The 22,491-nt window shown below is 41.7% G+C and overlaps 1 protein-coding gene across 1 annotated transcript; it reads left to right on the forward strand.

The window, feature by feature from the left end:
• Positions 1-1,119: 1,119 nt before the first annotated feature.
• Positions 1,120-21,927, forward strand: PDZK1IP1 (PDZK1 interacting protein 1). Its single transcript, XM_032217388.1, has 4 exons — positions 1,120-1,290; positions 13,950-14,058; positions 18,101-18,211; positions 20,904-21,927. Exons 1-4 carry the CDS (start codon positions 1,224-1,226, stop codon positions 21,058-21,060), a joined length of 444 nt encoding a protein of 147 aa, XP_032073279.1. The 5' UTR covers positions 1,120-1,223; the 3' UTR covers positions 21,061-21,927.
• Positions 21,928-22,491: the final 564 nt, after the last annotated feature.

Consider the following 22,491-nt stretch of genomic DNA (forward strand, 5'->3'; position numbering starts at 1 on the left):
TACGGTACATTTTCTTCTGTTGTTACAGCTGCCTTCCCAATCTCACATTCTCCATTCATAAGTAAACTTTGGTTCTTTATCTTCCTGCCCAACAGCAGGGACACTGTGTAGAATGAATGGTATTTATAGTCCATTTTGGAGACACCTGCCTTAAAGAAAAACGATTCTAGAAGGCTAACTACCAAGTTAATGGTCCCAATTTTTTGAAATTCAGTGAATTGTATCATTAGAGGATATCTTTCAATGGTCTGAGTGTTAGACAAGAAACTTCCATTCAACCATGGAGTTCAGTCTAATTTTTCCATATGGTCTTATGGAGGTAAAAATGAGACGACATGTATGCCAATTATTTGAATGAACAAACATTCTGGAAAGGTATAATAGTGTGCATTTCTCTGTCTTTGTTAATTTTTTTATTTTTTTTTTAAAAACTTAACAATCCATGTTTGGGTGGTGTTAGAGGTTTGTCTATGGGGCAGGATTGAATGTTTCAATGCATGTCTCTGTCCAATCTTCTGAATTTTTTTTGCAGTACCTTCCCAATTTATATCATTAGTATTTCATGCAGCATCCACCAATGCCAATATAATTAAGACACATTGAACAAACCTCCTCTTAGGCAGATCCCTTTCCTGTTCTCTGAACTGAATTCTTGTCCATTTTCCTTTCTCAAAACAGATGAAAAAAGTTGAGTGCCTATCTGTGTATTCTGCTCTCTAACTTTAGTGATAAATCAAAAAATATCTTGGGCAGTTGCTGAAGTTCTTGTTTGTGGAAAATAATTCTTATTCCTCTTTAAAGATTTATTTCCATTGGTTCTTTGAGCTGTCCTATATAGCAAAGCCATTGCAACAGCATGCAGTTTTGGTTTCTCAGCCCTTCTTTGCAAAATACTTAACATCCGCCTTTTTCCCACTGGACTCTCTCCAAGCCATGAAGAAGCTGCCAAAAACTCAACACAGAGATCTTTCAGTTGTGCAGAAGAAATGAGAAGTGGTAAACATCACTCTGTTCTGTTCTTAGGTAGCTAAAGTGTTCAGGAATGTTTGTGAGGGACAACCTCCAACAGGCTAATCTAGGCGTGGCCTGCATAGAAACACCTTCAATCCTGTGATTCCTCAGATTGCCTTCTTGCCTTTTCCTGGGCAGGAGCAACTTTACTTCTGCCACCACCAACAAATATAAGTTATTGAGCTGGCAAGTGACGTCTGTATGCCTCCAGCATGAAAACTTTTCTGTTTGTTACCCTTTGCCTTTTTGCTGCTTGTGATCCTGTGAACTGTCAAGGAGGTAATATATTCTATTTTAGATTTTTGTTTTGAGTTGGGTAGGTTGCGTGTGGCAGTTTGATGTTTCCTTCTATAGGTTTCTTTTAATTGTTTGTTTTCTTCACACAGTTTCTTCTCTTCACCTCAGTTCCCTCTTGGTTTGTTTGTTGCTTTTCTATTTTTAGCTGTAAAAATTAGCACTTTGTGGGGTTAATATTACCAGGAATTCCTATACTGCTTGAAAAGATCATTTAAGCTAAACAAATAACTCAAATTAAGTTATTTGAGTAAACAAATTACAGCACATTATAATGCCTGCTTTATTTTTTTTTCATTGTGGATATGTTTTACCTGGCTTTTAAATCCAAGATTACTAGAATTGCTTTTCATGTTTTGAAAAAACAAAAGAGGAAACAGATCCTAAAAAATACGTGGTTGCATAATATTGACAGATGCTAACGCGTACGTAAAGATACAAATTTTGAAATAATTTCAGTAGACATTCAATATTTAGCAGCCATAACTTCTGGGTAGGCAGAGTTTAGGATTCTCTCTTCCACGTCGGCTTCTCTGGTCGCTGTGGCCGTTTAGAAAACGCGAGTCTCCCTTTTTCGGCGGCTTGGGTAGCTGGATTCCAACACCAAAGCAGCCAGGCTCCCACTGCAGTTCTCTCAGGCTGGTGAGGGAAGAGGCTCCTGTAGGAGAACGAACTCCAGGGGGCCCGAAGAAGCAAACAGCTGGGTCGCCGTTTGGGCGGCCCTCGTATGATGCCTTTGGGTGGCATTTCTCAGCTTTTTCGGCATTTTCAGCTGCGCCTTCTCGACCTTGAGGAGTGTGAGGAGTTCTTAGAATTGCACTGGACTATCCATCATTTTTGTCCCAGGGAGAAGGCGGTCAGCCTGGGACAGCACTGGGAGAGAATGGGAGGTCGTTACCATCTGCTATTATTGCACCCCCCTTCCTCTCCCCTCGGCCTGGCCTCTCCTGTCAGTGCATTCTCTCTCCCACTGGGCCCCCGCCATTGTAGGGCCTTTTACTGCGTGAGACTTGACTCCTTCCTGAGAGTGGCTTTTGGACATTTTGGATTGTATTTTCATCTGCCTTCTTATCTGCACTTCCACCTGCACTTCCATCTACTATGCCCATCGCTGCCTGATGCCGCCTCGGACCTGCTGCCGCAGATAGCACCACTATTGGACGAGTGGAGGGCACTTACAGTTCGCAAGAAGGCCCTCCCTCTTCCTCAACCACTCTGGACTTTCTTTTGGACTCTCCCAGAATTTGCACCTTTTAAGTAACTGCGCAACTTCCTTTTTTTCTTTCCCTCTCTTTTTCTTTTTTCTTTTCTTTCTTCCTTTGTATGGGATATGCATGGGATACGCATGTGATTGAGCGAATGGTTCCACTTTTATTGACTTATCTGCTGTATTTTGTGTTTTAATTACCGCGTGGAGATTGCTTGGGTGAGTGAATGAGTATGAGTGCCTCGGAGGACCTGCTGGGGAACGCGGCGGTCACCGGGGTGGCTGGGGGGGACCAGGGATACGGGAGTGGGTCGGAGCATAACGGTCACTACAGGGAGAGGCAGATACGGCGGGGACTTTAGGGCTGGCCATTACCGGGGAAGGAGGGTTCGCTATATTACAGAGATCCCCCCTTCCGGCCCTATGAGTCCCACTCCAAGGCCAGATGGCGTCAGTAATCAGGACCCTGGTCTCAGGCTGCTGTTGCTAAATGCCAGGTCTGTTGTTCACAAGGCTCCTCTCATCCGGGACTTAATTGCTGACGAGAGGGCAGACCTGGCATGTATTACTGAAACCTGGCTGGGCACAGAAGGAGGAGTCCCCCTTGTAGAGATGTGCCCAGAAGGATTTCAGGTGCTTCATCAGCTGAGAGCCCAGGGAAGGGGTGGCGGTGTGGCTATTGTTATCCGGGAGTCTCTAGTACCTCGTAGGGTCCCTGCTCCGGAGCTTGTCGGGTGTGAGACTCTGCTGGTGAAGTTGGACCTCAAGGGTCAAGTGGGTCTGCTGCTAACGTACCTGCCTCCCAACTGCGTTGCAGCAGCCCTCCCCTCGCTCCTCGAGTCAGTAGCCGAGCTGGCAATTGAGTTCCCCAGGCTTATGGTTCTGGGGGATTTCAATTTGCCATCGCTCAGGGAACACTCTGATGGAGCGCAGGAGTTCATGGCTTCCATGACAGCCATGGGCTTGACCCAGGTAATTCAGGGCCAAACCCACTCAGCGGGTCACATGCTCGACCTCGTATTTCTCTCGGAGCAGTGGATGTGTGATCTTGGTCTGAGGGGAAATGAGACCATACCCCTGTCGTGGTCAGACCACTGCCTACTGAGGCTTGACTTCCGGAGGCCAAACCCCCACCATAGGGAGGAGGAACCGACCAGGTGGTTCCGCCCCAGGCGACTGATGGACCCCTTGAGGTTCCAGACGGAGCTTGGGGTTATTCCTGATACTCTCGCCCACAGTTCGGCGGAGACCCTGGCTGCTGCCTGGTACTCGGCAGCATCGGAGTCTCTTGACCGGATTGCGCCACTACGGCCCCTCCAGGTCAGCGGATCCCGGAGACCTCCTTGGTTCACCGAGGAGCTCCGGGAGAAGAAGCGCCGGAGGAGACGCCTAGAGCACTTGTGGAGGTCCGATAAGTCCGAGTCGAACCGAGCACTATTAACAACTTGCACCAAGGATTACATCAGGGCACTTAGGGCAGCAAAAAGATCTCATATTGCCACCTTGGTTGCGTCCGCTGAGTCCCGCCCAGCTGCCCTGTTTAGGATAACCCGTTCCCTCCTAAATAGGAGGGATACGGGGGAACCCTTGCAGGGTAGAGCTGAGGATTATGCCCAATTCTTAGCGGGCAAAGTTGCTCGGTTTCGGTCGGACTTGGACTCCACCGCTGCAGATCCAGCCGGGACACAAGAGGATCACTTGGCAAACCATCTCTGGGTTGAGTTTCAGGATGTTGCCTCTGGGGATGTGGACAAGGCCATTCGAGCTGTGAGTGCCTCCACCTGTATTCTGGACCCGTGTCCCTCCTGGCTGGTTGCCAACAGCAGTGAGGTGACACGTGGCTGGATCCAGGCGGTCGTAACCGCCTCCCTTTGGGAGGGGCACTTCCCCGCCGCACTTAAAACGGCGGTGGTAAGACCCCTCCTGAAGAAACCATCCTTGGGTCCAGCCATTTTAAATAACTACCGTCCTGTCTCCAACCTTCCCTTTGTTGGGAAGGTTGTTGAGAAGGTGGTGGCCTTCCAGCTTCAACGGGCCTTGGATGAAGCTAGCTACCTTGACCCCTTCCAGTCCGGCTTCAGACCCGGTTACAGCACAGAAACCGCTTTGGTCGCATTGACCGATGATCTCTGGAGGGCCAGAGATGGAGGCCATGCATCCATCCTGGTTCTCCTTGACCTCTCGGCGGCTTTCGATACCATCGACCATGGTATCCTTCTGCGACGACTGCGGGAGGTGGGGGTGGGAGGCACTGTTTTGCAGTGGTTCTCCTCCTACCTCTCGGACAGGTCGCAGTCGGTGTTGGTGGGGGGGCAGAGATCATCCCTGAGGCCCCTAAAATACGGGGTGCCGCAGGGTTCGGTCTTATCCCCCCTACTATTTAACATATACATGAAACCGCTGGGCGAGATCATTCGGAGGCACGGGATAAAATACCATCAATATGCGGACGATACGCAATTGTATCTGTCCGCCCCGTGCCAACTCAATGAAGCGGTGGACGTGATGAACCAGGGTCTGGAGGCCGTTAAGAACTGGATGAGCGCTAACAAACTGGTACTCAACCCGGACAAGACCGAGTGGCTGTTGTGTTTCCCTCCCAACAATTTGGCTAATGTTCCATCTATCAGGCTGGGGGGTCAAATTTTATACCCCTCAGATAGGGTTCGTAACTTAGGAGTCCTCCTGGATCCACAGCTGACTCTCGATCATCATCTGTCGGCTGTGACCAGGGGGGCATTTGCCCAGGTTCGCCTGGTCCGTCAGTTACGACCCTACCTGAATCGGGAGGCTCTCACAACAGTCACTCGAGCCCTTGTGATCTCTAGGCTGGAATACTGCAATGTGCTCTACATGGGGCTGCCCTTGAAGTGCATCCGGAGACTGCAGTTAGTTCAGAATGCTGCTGCGCGAGTGATAGTGGGCGCACCGCGGTTCGCCCACATAACACCCATCCTCCGCGAGCTGCACTGGCTACCTGTTGATCTCCGGGTGCGCTTCAGGGTGCTGTTGACCACCTTTAAAGCCCTTCATGGTAGTGGATCTGAGTACTTGAGAGACCGCCTTCTGCCGATTACCTCCCTCCGACCGATAAGATTGCACAGACTGGGCCTCCTCCGAATCCCATCCGCCAGTCAATGTCGACTGGCGACTACACGGAGGAGAGCCTTTTCTGTTGCAGCTCCGACCCTGTGGAACGATCTCCCCGTCGAGATACGCACCCTCACCACCGTCCAGGCCTTCCGCGCAGCCCTCAAGACCTGGCTCTCCCAACAGGCCTGGGGATAAGTCTCTAATTTGCCCCACCCGAGTGTTGAATGTTGAATGCAAGTTGTGTTTTTATTACTTTATTTGTTTGTATATTGTTTATTTTGATTTGCACCCCCTCCCTGGTGATTGTAAGCCGCCCTGAGTCCCCTCAGGGAAAAAGGCGGCCTATAAACCCTAATAAAATGTAAAAATGTAAATGTAAAATGTAATGCATCTGTCCTGCAATTTGGAAGAATAAAGGTTTTCATAATATAAAATGAAATAAACTTACAATAGATGGAAGATATAAATATATGCTTCTGGGAATCAGTTGAGCACATGTGAGATTACTTGTTGAAGCTAAAAAAAAACCCTATTTCCTGGCCCTGAGTTAATTGTGAGCCAAAGAAGGCTGGCACAGTAAACTCACATATGTAAATGAAGAGCGGGCATAAGCTGCACATGTCATAAACTGGGAAAGTCCAGAGCAATCCTGTGTGATGACTATCTGAAACATGATTGATTTGCATGCAATAATGACAGGATTTCCAAATGATACTGATGCTTCTGGAGAAAGAAATCCTGTAACAAAAAGGAATTGTTTGAAGAACGATGAGTTCAGACACTGGTTTCTCATCTTGTTAGGTGATGTAATTTATCTGTAAAATTTACATGGAAATTACATGGAAATACTGCACTTATCACAATAAAAATGACAAGATTTCCCAGATTGTAGTTTCATAACTCTTCAACAATCTCTATCCGGATAGAACAAGATAAGGCTCAGTAGTAGAAAACTTTGCAGCCAGGACTGAGAATATACCAGGTGGAAAGTGGCTATTCTTCTTCTTCCCACTAATGTTGCCCTGTTAGTTCCACTTATTGAAAAAATAGCACAGGGGATTTCTTCTTTTCAATATGATGTGTAGCAGAAAAATGAAAAAAAGGAAAAGGGAACAGAGGGGGAAGAAGGAAGGAAAGAAGGAAGGAGGGAAGAAAAAAGAAGGGAAGGAGGGAGAGAGGAAGGAAGGAAAACATATTTTGCTGTCTCAAAATCTTTTTTGTCTCATGGTGACCAGAACTGGACACAAGTGTAGTCTTACCAAGACAATATTAGCAGTACTAATACTTCACTTGATCTTGATACTATTCTTCTGTTGATGCAGCCTAGGACTGCATTGGCTTTTTTGGCAGCTGCAGCACATTGCTGCATACTCAAGTGGATGTCCTTTAGGACTCCTAGAATTGTCTCACATGTTGAGCCACATACCACATATTCTACACCTGTGGATTTGGTTTTTCTACTCTAAGTATAAAACCTTACTTTTCTCACCACTGAATTGGACTTCGTTGAATAGGGTCCAGTTTTCAAGTCTGTAAGGATCTTTTTTTTAACGTGTTGGCTATTCTCCCCAGCTTGGTGTTGTCTGCAAATTTGATAATTTTCCCTTCTATTCCGTCATCTAAATAATAATTGAAGGTGTTGAAGAGTTCTGGACCTAAGACAGAACCTTGGATACACTCCATGCTTCCCTCTATGTAGATGTAGTTCCACTGAAGAACTACATGCTGAGTGCAGTTGATCAGTCAGTTATGAATCCATCTGGTGTTGATGTCGTCTATTTCACATTTTTTCTATCTTATAAAGAAGTAGGCTGTGGACTACTTTGTTAAATGCCTTAGTGAAGTCCAAGTATACTATATCCACAGCAGTTTGCTGATCCGCTTGCCCCTGAGCTATACCTACATATATTTCCTTGTTTTTTAGCCCAGCTGATAGACATGGCAGAGAGGATTGCTGTGGCTCAGCTGTTTTCCTGTGAACTGCGCATGCGTGCGCAGTGAATCGGTTGCTAAACCGGTAGGATAGGCATCTGAGTCCTGTGTTTGCTTCCTATGTCTCCTATTTTGTATTTCAGTTCCCCCCTTCTTTTTTATCACTTGGCTGATTGCCATGAGGTTTATGCTCTGGATTAGATCTTAAAATTTAGTTCCCCTCCCCCTCCAGTTTTAGTTTAAAGCACTCTGGATAAGCTGAGTCACTTGATTTTCAAAAACGTTCTTCCCCTATTCTTGTAAAGTGTAGCCAATCCCTTGCCAGAAGCCATTTGTGTAGGTATTATAGACTGTGGTCTAGGAATTCATAGTTCTTTGGTGAGCAAGATACTTATTAAGCCAGTTCAAAGTTCACACAAATGAATTAGATTTCAAGTTTGCTTAATCAAACAAGAGTCTTTCTTTAAAGTTATCTAGGAAGTATTCCAAATAATAATTTATCAGATAAACCCCAATCTGTCTATTTCCTATCCAAGTATTTCTCTAAGTCTTTTTAATGATACTTGAAAAATCAGACCTTCCAATGACATTTTTATGTTCCTTGCTCTGTAGAGTAGACTGGGAACTTACAAAACACAATAGAAGAAAGTAATATCAAAACCATTTTTGCTCTGTTGCCAAGAAACCTGTAGGTTTTTATCCATGTACGGTAGTCACCTGCTGTTCTTCTTGATTAAAAGGTGATCTTTATTTTTTTTATACTTTAAATGTATAATGCCAGATGCAAATCAAGAAGAATTCCTATATCTTTAATGGTGGAGTAAAAGTTTCACTTAGTGGACTGAAGTCCTATCTTCTTTGGCATTTGACTACTAATGTAAAGTTTGATATGTCTTCTATAAAATCCTGCATATTATACATGAATGGGTGCATTCCATCAACCTCTTGTTCATCAAATGCCTATAACAGGCAGCTTATGGGGCCTAAAATAGACATTTTGATACTTCTCTTTTTGAAAAGTTTCTAAAGTTAACATTAGTTATTCACATTCATAAAAGTGAATGTAAGACTATATCTGAATTCCCATTACATACTAAGTCAGAAACCAGAGTTACAAACTATATATCAATATCACATTACACCTTAGCTCAGTAAATAAACAAGGTCATATATATTCTCATTTCAATGATTTTTTAAAATATATTTATACTGCTGGGTTCTCATTGATTTAAACACAAAATATCTTCATTAACACACACACACACAAAATAGCTGATAATTAATGGAAGTTTGTACTAGAACCTGAAAGTGAAAAATCCAATGTTAAACATTGGAGAAAAAAGAAATCAATGTGATTCATAAAAAATAAACTTATGCATATTTACTCAAAAATAAAATTAATAGGACTTATTTTCTAATGAGTGTCATTAGGACTTGGATCTGGTAATTGTATATGCAAATGAAGTCTAAATAGTTTCATTTAGATTTATTAGGGTTTCATCTCAGGAAACTAGGTGCAACATTACAGCCAAATTCATCATATTGTAGTGTGTCCTGGGCATATTAATTCATAAGAAACAATAAATTCAGTGAGACATACTGGAAAACGAGATGACAGCTGCAAAGTGGTATCAGCTGTGATCATGCTTTTAATTTTGTTTATTGATCATTGCTTAGCTTGTTTATGCTATGTGCATATCATGGCTTGCCCCAAAAGATACAGTATGATGGATTGATATGTATATATGAGTCCTACTTTTGTAAATCGAAAAAGAATTTTTCTGCAACTTATTTAATTTTACCTTATTGGAATGCTTCATTTCTCTTGTATTATCTATCTTGTCTTTGCACTTTAATTTAGAAGTATGGTTGCATCAAATGATACCATACATTGATGCAATTTCATATAAATATGATTTGTATAACATTCTAGGGGTTCAGATTCCACAATTCCATTTCTTAAGTTTATCATTAACAGATTGCCTAGAATATTTTCTTAGCCTTCATTATTGATGGGTTCCTTTTTGAACTTATATGATAATGTGTAACTCTTAACCATGAGTTAAAGTGTTACACATTTAAAACAGTAGAATTGCACATGTAAAAAAGTAACTCAGCATTGTGGAAAAAACTAAGTAGATTGGCTTTGTGACCCCATGGGAATGTTTCAGAATGGTTTTGCAATCCTGTTCATGTTTACTTGGAAGTAAAACCTAGTAGGTTCAGTGAAATTCCTGAATTAGTGAATATAGGACAACACTTTTAACAATTAGATAATCCTATATTTGGAGTCTTATTGTATATGAGTTTCTCTTTTCTTTTTTACTATCTGTGTTTTGGTATTTTTATATGTTCATATTGTTATTGTTATTGTTATTATTTACTGAATTTATATTGCCGTCTATTTGCCCATGGAGACTCAAGCTGCTTACAGTATATAAAAACAATAAAACTAATAAAGATTATAAAATTAATTCATATAATATAATATGATAAAATCACACACACCCTGCCTCCACTCCCCGTGGCGTGATAGCAGATCACACGAGCCATTTAAAGGGCTCCATCCTGCTCTGGGTTCTCCAGGCCCGCTGGCAGAATCAGGTCTTTAGCACCTTCCAGAAGAGTGTTAGAGTGGGGGCCATTCTAATCTCTGGTGGAATGATGTTGCAGAGAGAGGGAGCCACCATGGAGAAGGCCCCTTTTCTGGGTCCCACCAGGTGTATCTCCCTAGGGAATGGGACTTGCAGCATTCCCCGCTTCCCCGTTCTGATGGGTTGGGTAGATGTGACCGGCAAGAAACAGTCCCTCATATAACCTGGTCCCAAGCCATGAAGGGTTTTAAAGGTGACAACCAGCACCTTGAATTGTACCTGGAAGTAAATTGGCAGTCATGTTACCCTAAATCCATGTGTTCTCAACATCAGAAATGTTAAGATGTGTGGATTTCAACTTGCAAAATTCCCCAGCCAACTCAATAAGATTGAAAACACTGTCCTGAATATTAATTAATCCACATAATATGGAGAAAGCAATATTTCCTTATTGACTATCTTAGAGTTACCATATTTTGGTCAAAAAAATTTGGATGACCATGAAATGGCAGGAAACAGATATAGACAATGAAGATTCCTAGATGCTTTCTGGAGGGCAGGGATAAGTTTAAGATGTTTTGGTACCATTTACCTTCATTGTCCAATATATTTGTACCCTAGAAATGATAACACTAATGAACTGTTGTTAAAGGAAAGAGGTATTGGTAGGACTTTTGTGGGAGGACAGGGTTCCAGTAGCTGTTTCTTGTAAAAGAATTAACACATTTTATGGTGTCTAAAACATTCATCATGATGTCAGATTTGGCCACCAAATGCCATTTTTTTTAGCAATGGACCTTGGTTCATTGCAACATCCAACAATATATTTCAGAGTTGTAATTTATTATTAAGGTAAAAGTTCAGGGCTATAAACAACTGCAGGATAGGATAGGATAGGATAGGATAGGATAGGATAGGATAGGATAGGATAGGATAGAATAGAACAGAACAGAACAGAATAGAATACTTGGAGGTCTTCTAGTCCAACCTCCTGTTCAGGCAGGAAACCCTATACCATTTCAGACAAATGATTGTTCGATTTCTTCTTAAAACTTGTAGTGTTGGAGCATTCATAACTTCTGGAGGCAAGTTGTTGCACTGATTAATTGTTCTCACTGTCAGGAAATTAATCCTTTGTTCTAGATTGTTTCCCTCCTTGATTAGTTTCCACACATTGCTTCTTGTCCTATCCTCAAGTGCTTTGAAGAATAGCTTGACTGCCTCTTCTTTGTGGCAGCCCCTGAGATATCAGAACACTTCTATCATGTCACCCCTTCTTTTCCTAAGACTAGACATACCCAGTTCCTGCAACCGTTCTTCATATGCTTTAGCCTCCAGTCCCCTAATCATCTTTGTTGTTCTTCTCGGCACTCTTTCTAGAGACTCAACATCAATCAATCAATCAATCAATCAGGTAGATGAAACTTTACTATTGGATCATTATGGCGGGAAAAGTTTCATTCTTGTGCCACACTTGAAGACATGAGAGTGCCTTAACAAGAGTTGGCAGAACTTGCTTCTTTTCAGGTGTAGTTTATTAAAACAAGCATTTTTGTTCTCCAAATGCCTCTAATTTGGTACATCTTTTCTCTATTTGTTCTTTGGTTGTTTTACATTACCTACATGTTATTGAACAATCTCTTAGAATTGTCTGAGATGGGATGCAGAATGACTGACGGGGAATAAAATAGATGACTTTTCAATGTGTTTTAAGTTTATAATTTTACAAATGAAGACTACCTTTAAGACTGAGCTCTTTTCCCTTTCATGGTTGTGCACAAGCATGACTTTTCAAAGCCAGGAAGGGGAAAAATCTATTTCATCTGAAAATCCATTTATCTGCCTAATTACTGTTGGTACATTACATTCTGAGCTTTTTAGTATCTGGCTTTTCCAGGGCTTTCAAGTCTAGTGCTTACCTCTTCTGAATTGGATTTCACCAAATGGAACTAAAGTCTAATCCCCTATTTTTAATAATGTAAAAAAAAAAAAGTAAAATACATTTCTATTTTTAAAACTAAAGGCAAGATGCAGAATAAAGAGAGAACTTTGGACTCTTTTCCATTGGTTATTCAAGCCTAGCATTAACTATGACAGAACAATCTGCTCCTGTATTAACTGAGGTAGAGCTTTTATTTGCTTTTAGAGTTCCTCCAAAGTTTCAGGATTACTGAGGATTACTCAGAACGACACTACTGATAATAGAAAAGAATTACTAGTTTGCACTTTTCTTCTTTATCTTCCAACAATTCTCTCAGTTTTCTTAAAATTGCGTGCAGGGGAAGCTGATCCTGCTTTAGATCCTCAGAGATTTGACCGTAGTTCTGAAGAGAGCCTGTGTGAACTGCTCAGTATCCACAGTTTAGAAAATTGGAGGGTTTAACCAAGTAAATATATTCAAAAGCTATAAAAAGAACATCTATAGCTGAAAATGTTTAGGGGTGTTCAACCTTGGGATTTTAAGACTAATGAACTTCAATTCCCATAATTCCATGGCTGTCTGAGAAATTCTGGGAGTTGAAGTTCACAAATTTTAAAGTTGCCAGGATTGGACATCCCTGGTTTAGATTGTAAAAGTCTTAGTTAGGGCTTTATACAAAATGGAAACCAAGGCACAGAAGCTTTTAAATTCAAAAGGAGCAGGGAGTGGATGTATATCCTTATTGCACCAATACTGAGCAATAATGAAAAAGCTACAGATGCCATCAGGACTTCAAATTTTTTCCCCAAAAAATGATGCATACACTTTTGCTTTAGAGAAGACAAAAATTAAGACTGAGAGCACTAGAGTCACTTTTGGCAAATCAGGTCTGTTTTCCTAATTATCATCATCATCACTTTTGGAACTCTATTATTTTTGAGATCATCCCTGAGTGCTCTTTAGAAGACCAGATCCTGAAGATGAAACTCAAATACTTTGGCCAACTAATGAGAAGGAAGGACTCACTGGAGAAGAGCCTAATGCTGGGAAAGATTGAGGGCAAAAGAAGAATGGGACGAAAGAGAATGAGGTGGCTGGATGGAGTCACCAAAGCAGTAGGCGTGAGCTTAAATGGACTCCAGAGGATGGTAAAGGACATGAAGGCCCGGAGAAACGTTGTCCAGTGGGTTGCAGTGTGTCAGACATGACTTCGCAACTAACAACAACAAGAACAATTATTTTGAAAGATTGCAGTATTGGGGAAGTCAGATTTAATTTATTTTCAAGGTGTGGCAAAGATTAGGTATTTTTCCGAGAAAGATTTGCAGCAAAACACAACTGGGCTGGGTCAATTAATCACAATGTTGCAAAACAAACAAACCATTTAGAAAGAGATTTGTCAAAATCTATGTTGAAATCTATAGGTTTCAACATGCCATCTATAATAAAAACGTTGTTTTGGGCAGGTAAGACAAGAGAAGATATTACTTTCCTGACTTCCATTTATTCATTGGTTTAGCTAGGGATTTGCCCAAAGGGCACTTGAAAAATGGCAGGCAAGCTACTATATATAAACAGGAAGCAAACCCTACACTCACTAGCACTGATGATGTTACCTGGTTAAGTAATGAAACAACTGCAAGCGAACAGATGAACTGCTTGCCTCCAGAAGTTGTGAATGCCCCAACACTGGAAGTCTTTAAGAAGATGTTGGATAGCCATTTGTCTAAATAGTATAGGATTTCCTGCCTAGGCAGGGGGTTGGATTAGAAGACCTCCAAGGTCCCTTCCAACTCTGCTATTGTATTGTATTGTAAACAACCAAGCTCAGACAGCACTAAACCCTCCGCAAAATACATATTTACCATAATCTTGCATTAGTTCCTTTTCTTCACAGTTACCAGGACACTTGATCCATGGCTGCAAGGTGTAATTGCTGTTTCAGTGTTTTTGTTTTTGGCAATGATTTCCTTTATCATCAACAAATTATGGTGCCAGGATGAAAAGTAAGTGCTGATTTTTCTTTCCCTTGTTAAACATGTGGCATTTCACTTGGTTTTATTCTATATATCAGTGTTGGTGAACCTTTTCGGCACTGAGTGCCAAAATGGAAGCGCACAAGTGCCGGAAACCGGAAGAGCAGCTACCCAGTGCGCATATGTGCACCTGGAAGATGATCTTCCAGTTTCCAGTGTGCAAATACGCACCACCCAGCCAGTTTCTGGTGTGCATGTGCACGAGAAGACCAGCTGGCTAGTGCATATGTGCATGCTGGAAACTGGAAGATCATCTTCCCAGAGTAGGCATGTGCACTGGGCAGCTGCTCTTCCGGTTTCCAGCACTCCCACATGTGTGAAGACAGCTGACCAACACATCAGAAGAGCAACGGGTGACAGCTCGTGTGCCCGGGGAGATGGTTGTGTGTGCCACTTCCGGCACATGTGCCATAGGTTCGCCGTCACAGCTATATAAGGTAAGTCTGTGAGATCTGTGATTGGACTCCTCATGTTCTTAAAGTAAATTGGCTGTAGAGGCCATTCAACTGAAGTCAAGGTATTAATGGAACAAGGTCCCAATGGTGCTTTTTCCAAAAGGCAACTGGACTTGTTTTCTTTTTCCTTTGAAAATGTTTTGCTTCTCATCTAAGAAGCTTCTTCATCTTCTTGTTGGATGAGAAATGAAATGTTTTCAAAGGGGAAAAAAACAAAGAAAGTCCAGTTGCTTTTTGGAAAAACCACTTGTGGAACAACCATGGCCTTGATGATTGAGAATCGCTTATAGCATGAATAAAATATTGAAGATCTTCTTTAGAGTTTACTCAAAGCGGTTCATCCTCAATCTTGCATTTATATTAGTCTGCTGGAAATGGGGGAAAAAAGCAGATTTCTTAATATTTTATACTATGTGATTGAAATTAGAAAAACAATTTCACAATTATTTAAGAGTAGTAAGAGTAAACTGATTCTATGGCCTGGGCTGGATTCCTTTCTCCTTTCTCATTGTTTCCTCCTAATAGAGTGGGAGATCTCCCAGTGCCACACCTGATTTAGCTATGGATGTAAGATCTGAGTACAAAAAATCCAAATGGATTTGTTATCACATGTTAGTAAAGACTTAGATTTAATATATATGTACAATAGTTGTTTGGAATTTTGCAAATATGGTATAGTTAGACTGTTGTCCTCATGGTATTGGGTTATGCAACTAAGCCCTTTCTCCTAGCAATTAGATAAATACAAATTGCGTACCAAATCTTGTGGAGACATGATGACTTCATGTACAAAAACTATATGCAGATTAACAAATGAATTAACACAGAAGATCTACATGGGGCTGCCCCTGAAAAGTGTTCGGAGACTACAATTAGTCCAGAACGCAGCCGCGCGAGCGATACTGGGTGTACCAAGATACACCCACGTTACATCTATCCTCTGCGAGCTGAACTGGCTTCCTATTGGTCTCCAAACGCGATTCAAGGTGCTGGTCATTACCTTTAAAGCCCTACATGGCTTAGGAGCTGGATATCTGCGAGACTGCCTACTGCCGCATACCTCCCAACGGCCGATAACATTGTACAGGGTGGGCCTCCTTCAGGTGCCGTCAGCCAGGCAATGTCAGCTGGCGGCTCCCCAGAGGAGGGCCTTCTCTGTAGCCGCTCCGACCCTATGGAATGAACTACCCCCTGAGATCCGGACCCTACCCACTCTCAGGGCCTTCCGAAAGGCTATCAAAACCTGGCTATTCCGGCAGGCCTGGGGCTGTTGACTTCATGACTGAGGTCCAGCCCCAACCAAATTGGGTGCATGATGAGTTTTTAATCTGTTTCCTATGTTTTTTTTAATTCTTTATTTTTATAATTTACTTCTGTAAGCCGCCCGGAGTTCTCCGGGATTGGGCAGCCTATAAATTCATTAAATACAATACAATACAATACAATCTGAAGTGCACACTGCTTAGCAAATGCTGGCTTTTTAAATTTTAACCCAGGGTGCCTCATATTTATTAGACAGAATGGTAGGCTACCTAGGTATGCTGAAAAGTTTGTATAACAGAAAAATTCTCTCTGTTGACTCAGACAGTTAAAACAATCATGAAACAATGTGTATATGATATTATATACTTCATTAAATAAATGCTTTCTTGGATCTGCTTTTAGGAAATACTGTCCACATTTCTTTCCCTGCCAGGAAGTCCCTGAATCCAGATTGAGGAACTAAAGATGTCAGGGTTCCAAATAGCATCCAAAATTAAATTGGAGTCTGAGGCAAATGATTCCTCAAATTTCCAATTTATTAAGAGACCCATGTTGGCACATCTGGGAAAACCCAAATATGAAGATTTCCTGGTTTTTCCACCCAGTTGAAAGTTCAAAATCTTTCCCCCACACCTATAAGTCCATCACATGGTCCAATCTTCCATTGCCATGCTGGCAACTTCCACCCATCCAGTTCCAGTCAGAGCCAGAGGTGCAGAGACAAAGGGTGACCTTGGCTTTCTAGAAATAATTTTGTTATGGCTACATACCATCTAACTCTGTACAATCCCCCCTCCCATTTTCCCACAATAGAAATGCATAGTAGAATAATAGAAAGGGTGGCAGGCCTGAAGTCCACAAGAAAATATGACTTGCAGGCCTGACAAAGAGAAAGTTTAGGACCGTGATGGCGAAACTTTGGGGCGCGTGCCACAGGTGGCATGTGGAGCCCTCTATGCAGACATGCGAGCCATCACCCATCACCCAGATCAGCTGCACAGTGCATGTGCACCTGTCTCGCACCGGCCAGCTGATTTTCAGGTCTCTGCTGCTCACAGGGGTGTGTGTGTCACATGTGCATACATGGGAGGAGAAGTGTGGGGGACCATGGGTGTGAATGTGGTCTGCCCTCCATGCCCTGTTTTTAGTCCCAGGAGGCTTCAGAGACCACCATTGCATTAGTTCTTTCAAAGGCTCCTTTGGCAGCGGGGTGGCATGCTGAACTGAGATCCAGCAGTAAAAAAAAAAAGTAAATCTGAAGGTGATTAAGAAATGATGCTCAGCTGAACTTTATGTCCATAATGGCTACATTATGATTGTGGGCACAAATGAAATCTCTCAACTCCCAGTCACTCTATTCACCAGCTGATTGCAGAAACCTAAGTTCCTGTGGCCCACTTGCAAGGAGCAGCTGTCCAAAATGATGTACACAGTCCCCCAATCTTTCTGGAGAGATTTCACCAGCCAGGATCCATTTTCTGGTCACTAATCTTAACTGTGATGCCATTCCTGCTCCTTAAGGATGTCTAATTCATCAGAAGTCCTCATCAGATTTTTAATCTTAATCAGCTGAGATGCATCTTTATTATTGATTATGTCATTGTATCATCTATATAGTTATTGTTATTATTTATACTATTAATGTTATTTATGATGTAAGCTTGACATTCTTGGGCTCCATCTTATTACATTCAGAAATAAAGAAATACAACCTTCAGCTGAAAGAACTAAACATATGAATTGCTCCTCCAATTCATTCCCCCCACCAGTTTTACTAGGTTACAGGATAAAATACAAACCACAAAAGTAAATAGGAATACGGGGGTGGTGAAAGAGAAGTTAGGAGGGGCTGGGGAAAAGAAAAAAAAGTTTATTTCTGACTCCCTCTGTTGCAGTAAAATAAAGCACTAACATCAAACAACAACTTTTTGCTTTTTCATAATAATATAATATAAACTATCCGTTTCTATAAACATATATCAATGTAATTGGTAGAACTCAAAATCAAAGTTTCATTTTCCTCCCACTTCAAGCACAAAATCTCTGTGAGGCAACATAATAAATTTATATTCTTTTCTTTAATCAAAATGGTCAATTTAGCCATTTCTGCCAAGTCCATCAGCTTCTGTAGCCATTCATCCATGGTGGGAATTAAAATGTCCTTCCATTTTTCTCCATACATTAATCTTGCTGCTGTCAACGTATACTGTATAAGATCAAAGTTCCGAATTTTTTCTCCCAAGTCTTTTTCCATCCTTTTTGTCTTGTTATGCTCTTTCTAATTGCTTCTGCAGGGATTCCAAAGAAGAAGATAAACGAGTGACCTTCAGGAATAGAAATACTAAAGCATCCATCACTTCTAATGGAATGGAAGGAACCTATTCAGCATCCGCAGCAAGCTTCAGGTTGTTTCCTAAACTATTAAAAATTATAACTAACAGCACCTTTCCAGAAATACCTACAGAAGTAAATCTCATTGTGCTCAATAGGGTTTATTCTAAAGAAAGTGAATGCCAGGTAGTCAGCCTGCTTCTGAAAACAAAGTGCCTTTTTGATTAGGTTGTGATGATGAAAATGATTGATTTATTATTTTCTCTCTGTTTTACTGCCCGTTAACTATACCGTATTTATCGGCGTATAACACGCAGTTTTAAAACTAAAATTGCAAGCTTAAACCCTGCCTGCGTGTTATACGCCGATACTCCGGGTGGCAGAAGCCCGGGACCCAGTCAAATTCGCTGCGCAAGGTGAAACGGCCGGCAGCAGCCCTGCTCTCCTGCTGCGGCTTCTGTTTCAATAGGGAAGAAAACTTCCTTTCGCTTCCCGGGCTTCTGCCGCCCGGCAGAAGCCCCGGGACCCAGTCAAATTCGGGAAGCGAAAGGAAGTTTTCTTCCCTACTGAAACAGAAGCCGCAGCAGGAGAGCGAGGCCAGCGTCCGTTTCAGTCGCTTCCCTTCTCCGTCTTGATTGCTGGAAGCAGTAACAAACGGCGCGTCCGCTCCGCATCGCCCTGACAACCACCCCAGCCGGCGGCTGCCAGGCCTCGCTGGAGTCAATTGCAAAACTGCGTTCAGCGCTTTGAGGACCTGAGGCATCTTGGGAAATGTAGTTCCCTATCAGAAAGAATGGAGTAGCTGCGAATTTGTAACAACATAATATAACTTGGTGCTTCGCAGGTTACGAAAATCTCGTTTGATTTGCACACTGTTTTTTAAAAGTTAGATAAAGAAATTATGCTGTGAAAGCGACTAGATAGCCCCCCTCCCCTTCCTGTGTGTGAGAAAGGGAAGGAGAGGAAGGAAGGAGGGAGGGGGGAGGAAAAGAAGAAGGGAGGGGGGGAGAAGATGGAAGGAGAAAAGATGGATGGAAGGAGAAAGAATGGAAGGAGAAGGAGGAAGATGGAAGAAGAAAGGAAGAAAAAGAAGAAGGGAGGGAGAAGGAAGGAGGTAGGAAGAAAAGGGGAAGAGAGGGAAAGAGCAGAAAGACAAAGAGGATGAAGTTGATAGGCAAGAGGAAGGGGGAAGGAAGGGAAAAAAGAGGGAGAGAGTGAAGATGAGGAAGAGGTTTTTGGTTTTCCAAAAAGCAGTGATTCTGATTAAGTTTTTTTGCTCAAAGAGGTGTTTTTTCATTTCATATTTGCCTTTTAAGAGGAGTTAATGTTATAATTCATGTTCTAATGTTATAAATTTTAATCCAACATTAAGTTCCGAGCTTCCAAGTCATTTATTTTTAATGAAAAAAATTTTTACTCAAATTTTTGTGTTAAAATGGGGGGTGCGTGTTATACGCCGGTGCGTGTTATACGCCGATAAATACGGTATATCCTAACATGGTCTGACAATGTGATTAATAATGACTGACAAATGAAAAGTCTCACTTTTTTTACTTAATTGTTTCTTTTAGCTGTGTGTATAACCAGCATATAGGGATGCAGTGGCTCAGTGCCTAAGATGCTGATCTTGTTGATCAGAAAGGTTGGCAATTTGGTGGTTTGACTCCCTAGCACTGTGTAACGGAGTGAGTTCTTGTTACTTTCCCAGCTTCTGCCAACCTAGCAGTTCGAAAGCATGTAAAAATCCAAGTAGAAAAATAGGAACCACCTTGGTGGGAAGGTAACAGCATTCCGTGTGCCTTTGGCATTTAGTCATTGGCGTTTAGGACCCATGACCATGGAGATGTCTTCGGACAGCACTGGCTCTTCGACTTCAAAACAGAGATGAGCACCGCCCGCTAGAGTCGGGAATGACTAGCACATATGTTCAAGGGGATATAACCAGCAACCCTGAAATACTTCACTTCTGAAATCTATAGGAAAAAGAAATTGATTTATGGATATTTTAACCCTCTTGGACCATTTGGGAACATCAAAATATCATTCAGACAACCTTTTATCTAAAATGGTATAGATAGGGGTTTCCTACTTGAGCAAGGGATTGGACTAGAAGATCTCTAAGGTCCCTTCCAATTCTGTTATTTTGTTATTTAGAACAGAGTTGACCATTTTCCAAGGCAACAATTCTACTAGGTTAACCAGGTACAGGTATCAGCCCTTTGAGGAAGTCCAGATAAGAAGTTCAACCAGGAGTACTAATCCTCATTGCAACATTGCATTAACAGACTCTTGCAAGACTGAAAGTGTTTCTCCTTGCCTTTTATGCTCCAGAAAATTAGAGATGGTCCCTTGTGAATCCTTTCCCATGCCTTCCTTCTATCTATGGGCTGAGTCCAGTCTCTGTCCCATCTCCCAAGGTATCATTACATATCATATCATCACATATCATTACATCAGTAGCAACAAGTGGTTGTATCCATGGCTAAAAAGAAAGTATGACTTTTACCAGATAATGGATTAGGGGCATTTGTCAACCATTCCCAAGAGGGCAAATACCAATTCTGTCCATCATTTACTTCTACCCAATCACTGCTCTTTTAAGGAAGGGAGGGATCATATGACCAGGACACTACCATGAATATCAATGCAGCTATCTCTCAAATTGGGAGAAGAAATTGGTGGGAGATATATGCATGGTATTCTTGAACATAGGAGGAGTGCCAATATAATACAGAAATAATAGATATGCTTTTTCTAATATTTCAGCTGTGAAGAAGGCCCTCATTGCTATGAAAACCAAGTTGAGTTTGAATGTGACACTGTGACCAATCATCATACTGAATGTCATGCAAGTGTTGACTCTCATTGTGACACCAGGACTGAATGTCATGAAAATATAGACGTGGTTACCACAAATATGTAACATCATTTTGTTATTTATTCTTATATTTTAAAACCTCTCTATAATATAGAATCCTTACAAGATAAGCCAATATCATTTATGATGTATGATTTTAATCAATTTATTCAAAGGCCAACTATGTAGAGGCGTATTAACATTTTTGCAGTGGCTTTATTTTGTCTAAGTTCTGCACATGTCAGATAGAATTAATTGGTACATAGCAGAGGTGGGTTGCTGCTGGTTCGGCCCAGTTCGGCCGAACCAGGAATGGGAGCAGTGGCAGGAGGTCCACCCACCCAGCTGGATGCGTCTGCGCATGCACAGAAGCATGGCATGCATGCACGAGCGTGCGAGCGTGCGTGCACGAGCGAACCGGTAGTAAACCGGTTAGCAGCCCACTACTGGTGCATAGTACTCCATAATATGGTTTTTTCACCAAAGGAAACTCACTAACCTATTTTATTCTATTTTACTTTTCTTGTTGCATATTTTTGTACTTCATAATCTTTGTAAGCTTAGTGCTACAGATGGTCCACAATCTCACTTTTAGGCCCTCTGTAACTCAGTGTTATATTCCTGTTTATTACCAGGGAATTTCTTGTTTGAAAATTATTTTTCTTCATGGTAAAAATCTCCCCCCCCAAAAAAACAACCTGTAGGACCACGTCAATAGTATTGTTAATAAAGCTGAAGGCATAGTGGTAGTCTTTGACCAATTGCTTCCATTTTATTTTTTATTCTTGTTTATAGAGTCACCATAAAATTTTTGGATGAGGTTGGAATTATTTTTATATAAATATTTTTTCACATGAATTTTCCTTTTCTTATCTGCATTAAACAAATGTTTAAAAACTCCTTATCTATGAGCATATATAACTGGTTGTTACTTTTCTAATAAAATTCATGAATCAAAAAAGATGCTACCAGTCTCCTGATTTTTTCACTACTATAGACTAACATGGTTCTTCTACAAAAGTAACTTTTCGGAATTCTTGGAGAATCTCAACAAATGTGTGGATATGATTATTGGTGGTATATTCGATGGTAGACCGAAACTAGACCATGTTTTTGATTATCACTTCCACAGTCCCTTGCCATGGGCCATATGGGTTGAAATGGTTAGAATGCAATATTGTAGGCAAACTCTGCTTACATCCTGGAGTCTGAACCTGATGGGCTCAAAGTTGACTCAGCCTTCCATTCTTCTGAGCTCAGTAAAATGAGGATCCAGATCGTTGGGAGCAATATGTTGACATTATAAACTGCCCAGAAAGTGCTGAAAAGCATTAGGGGGCCATATATAAGTCTAAGTGCTAATGCTAGTGATACAATTTGATTGAAGCTCAATTATACCTGGACAGTATCAGGTTATCAGTCCCTAACTATGCTATAATTGGCTCTTCCAAAGGCCTTTGATAAGAGAGTATCCCTGAAGGCTCTAAGTAAATGTAG

The sequence above is a fragment of the Thamnophis elegans genome, chromosome 5 (assembly GCF_009769535.1).
Source record: "Thamnophis elegans isolate rThaEle1 chromosome 5, rThaEle1.pri, whole genome shotgun sequence".
In the NCBI taxonomy this organism is placed as follows: Eukaryota; Metazoa; Chordata; class Lepidosauria; order Squamata; family Colubridae; genus Thamnophis; species Thamnophis elegans.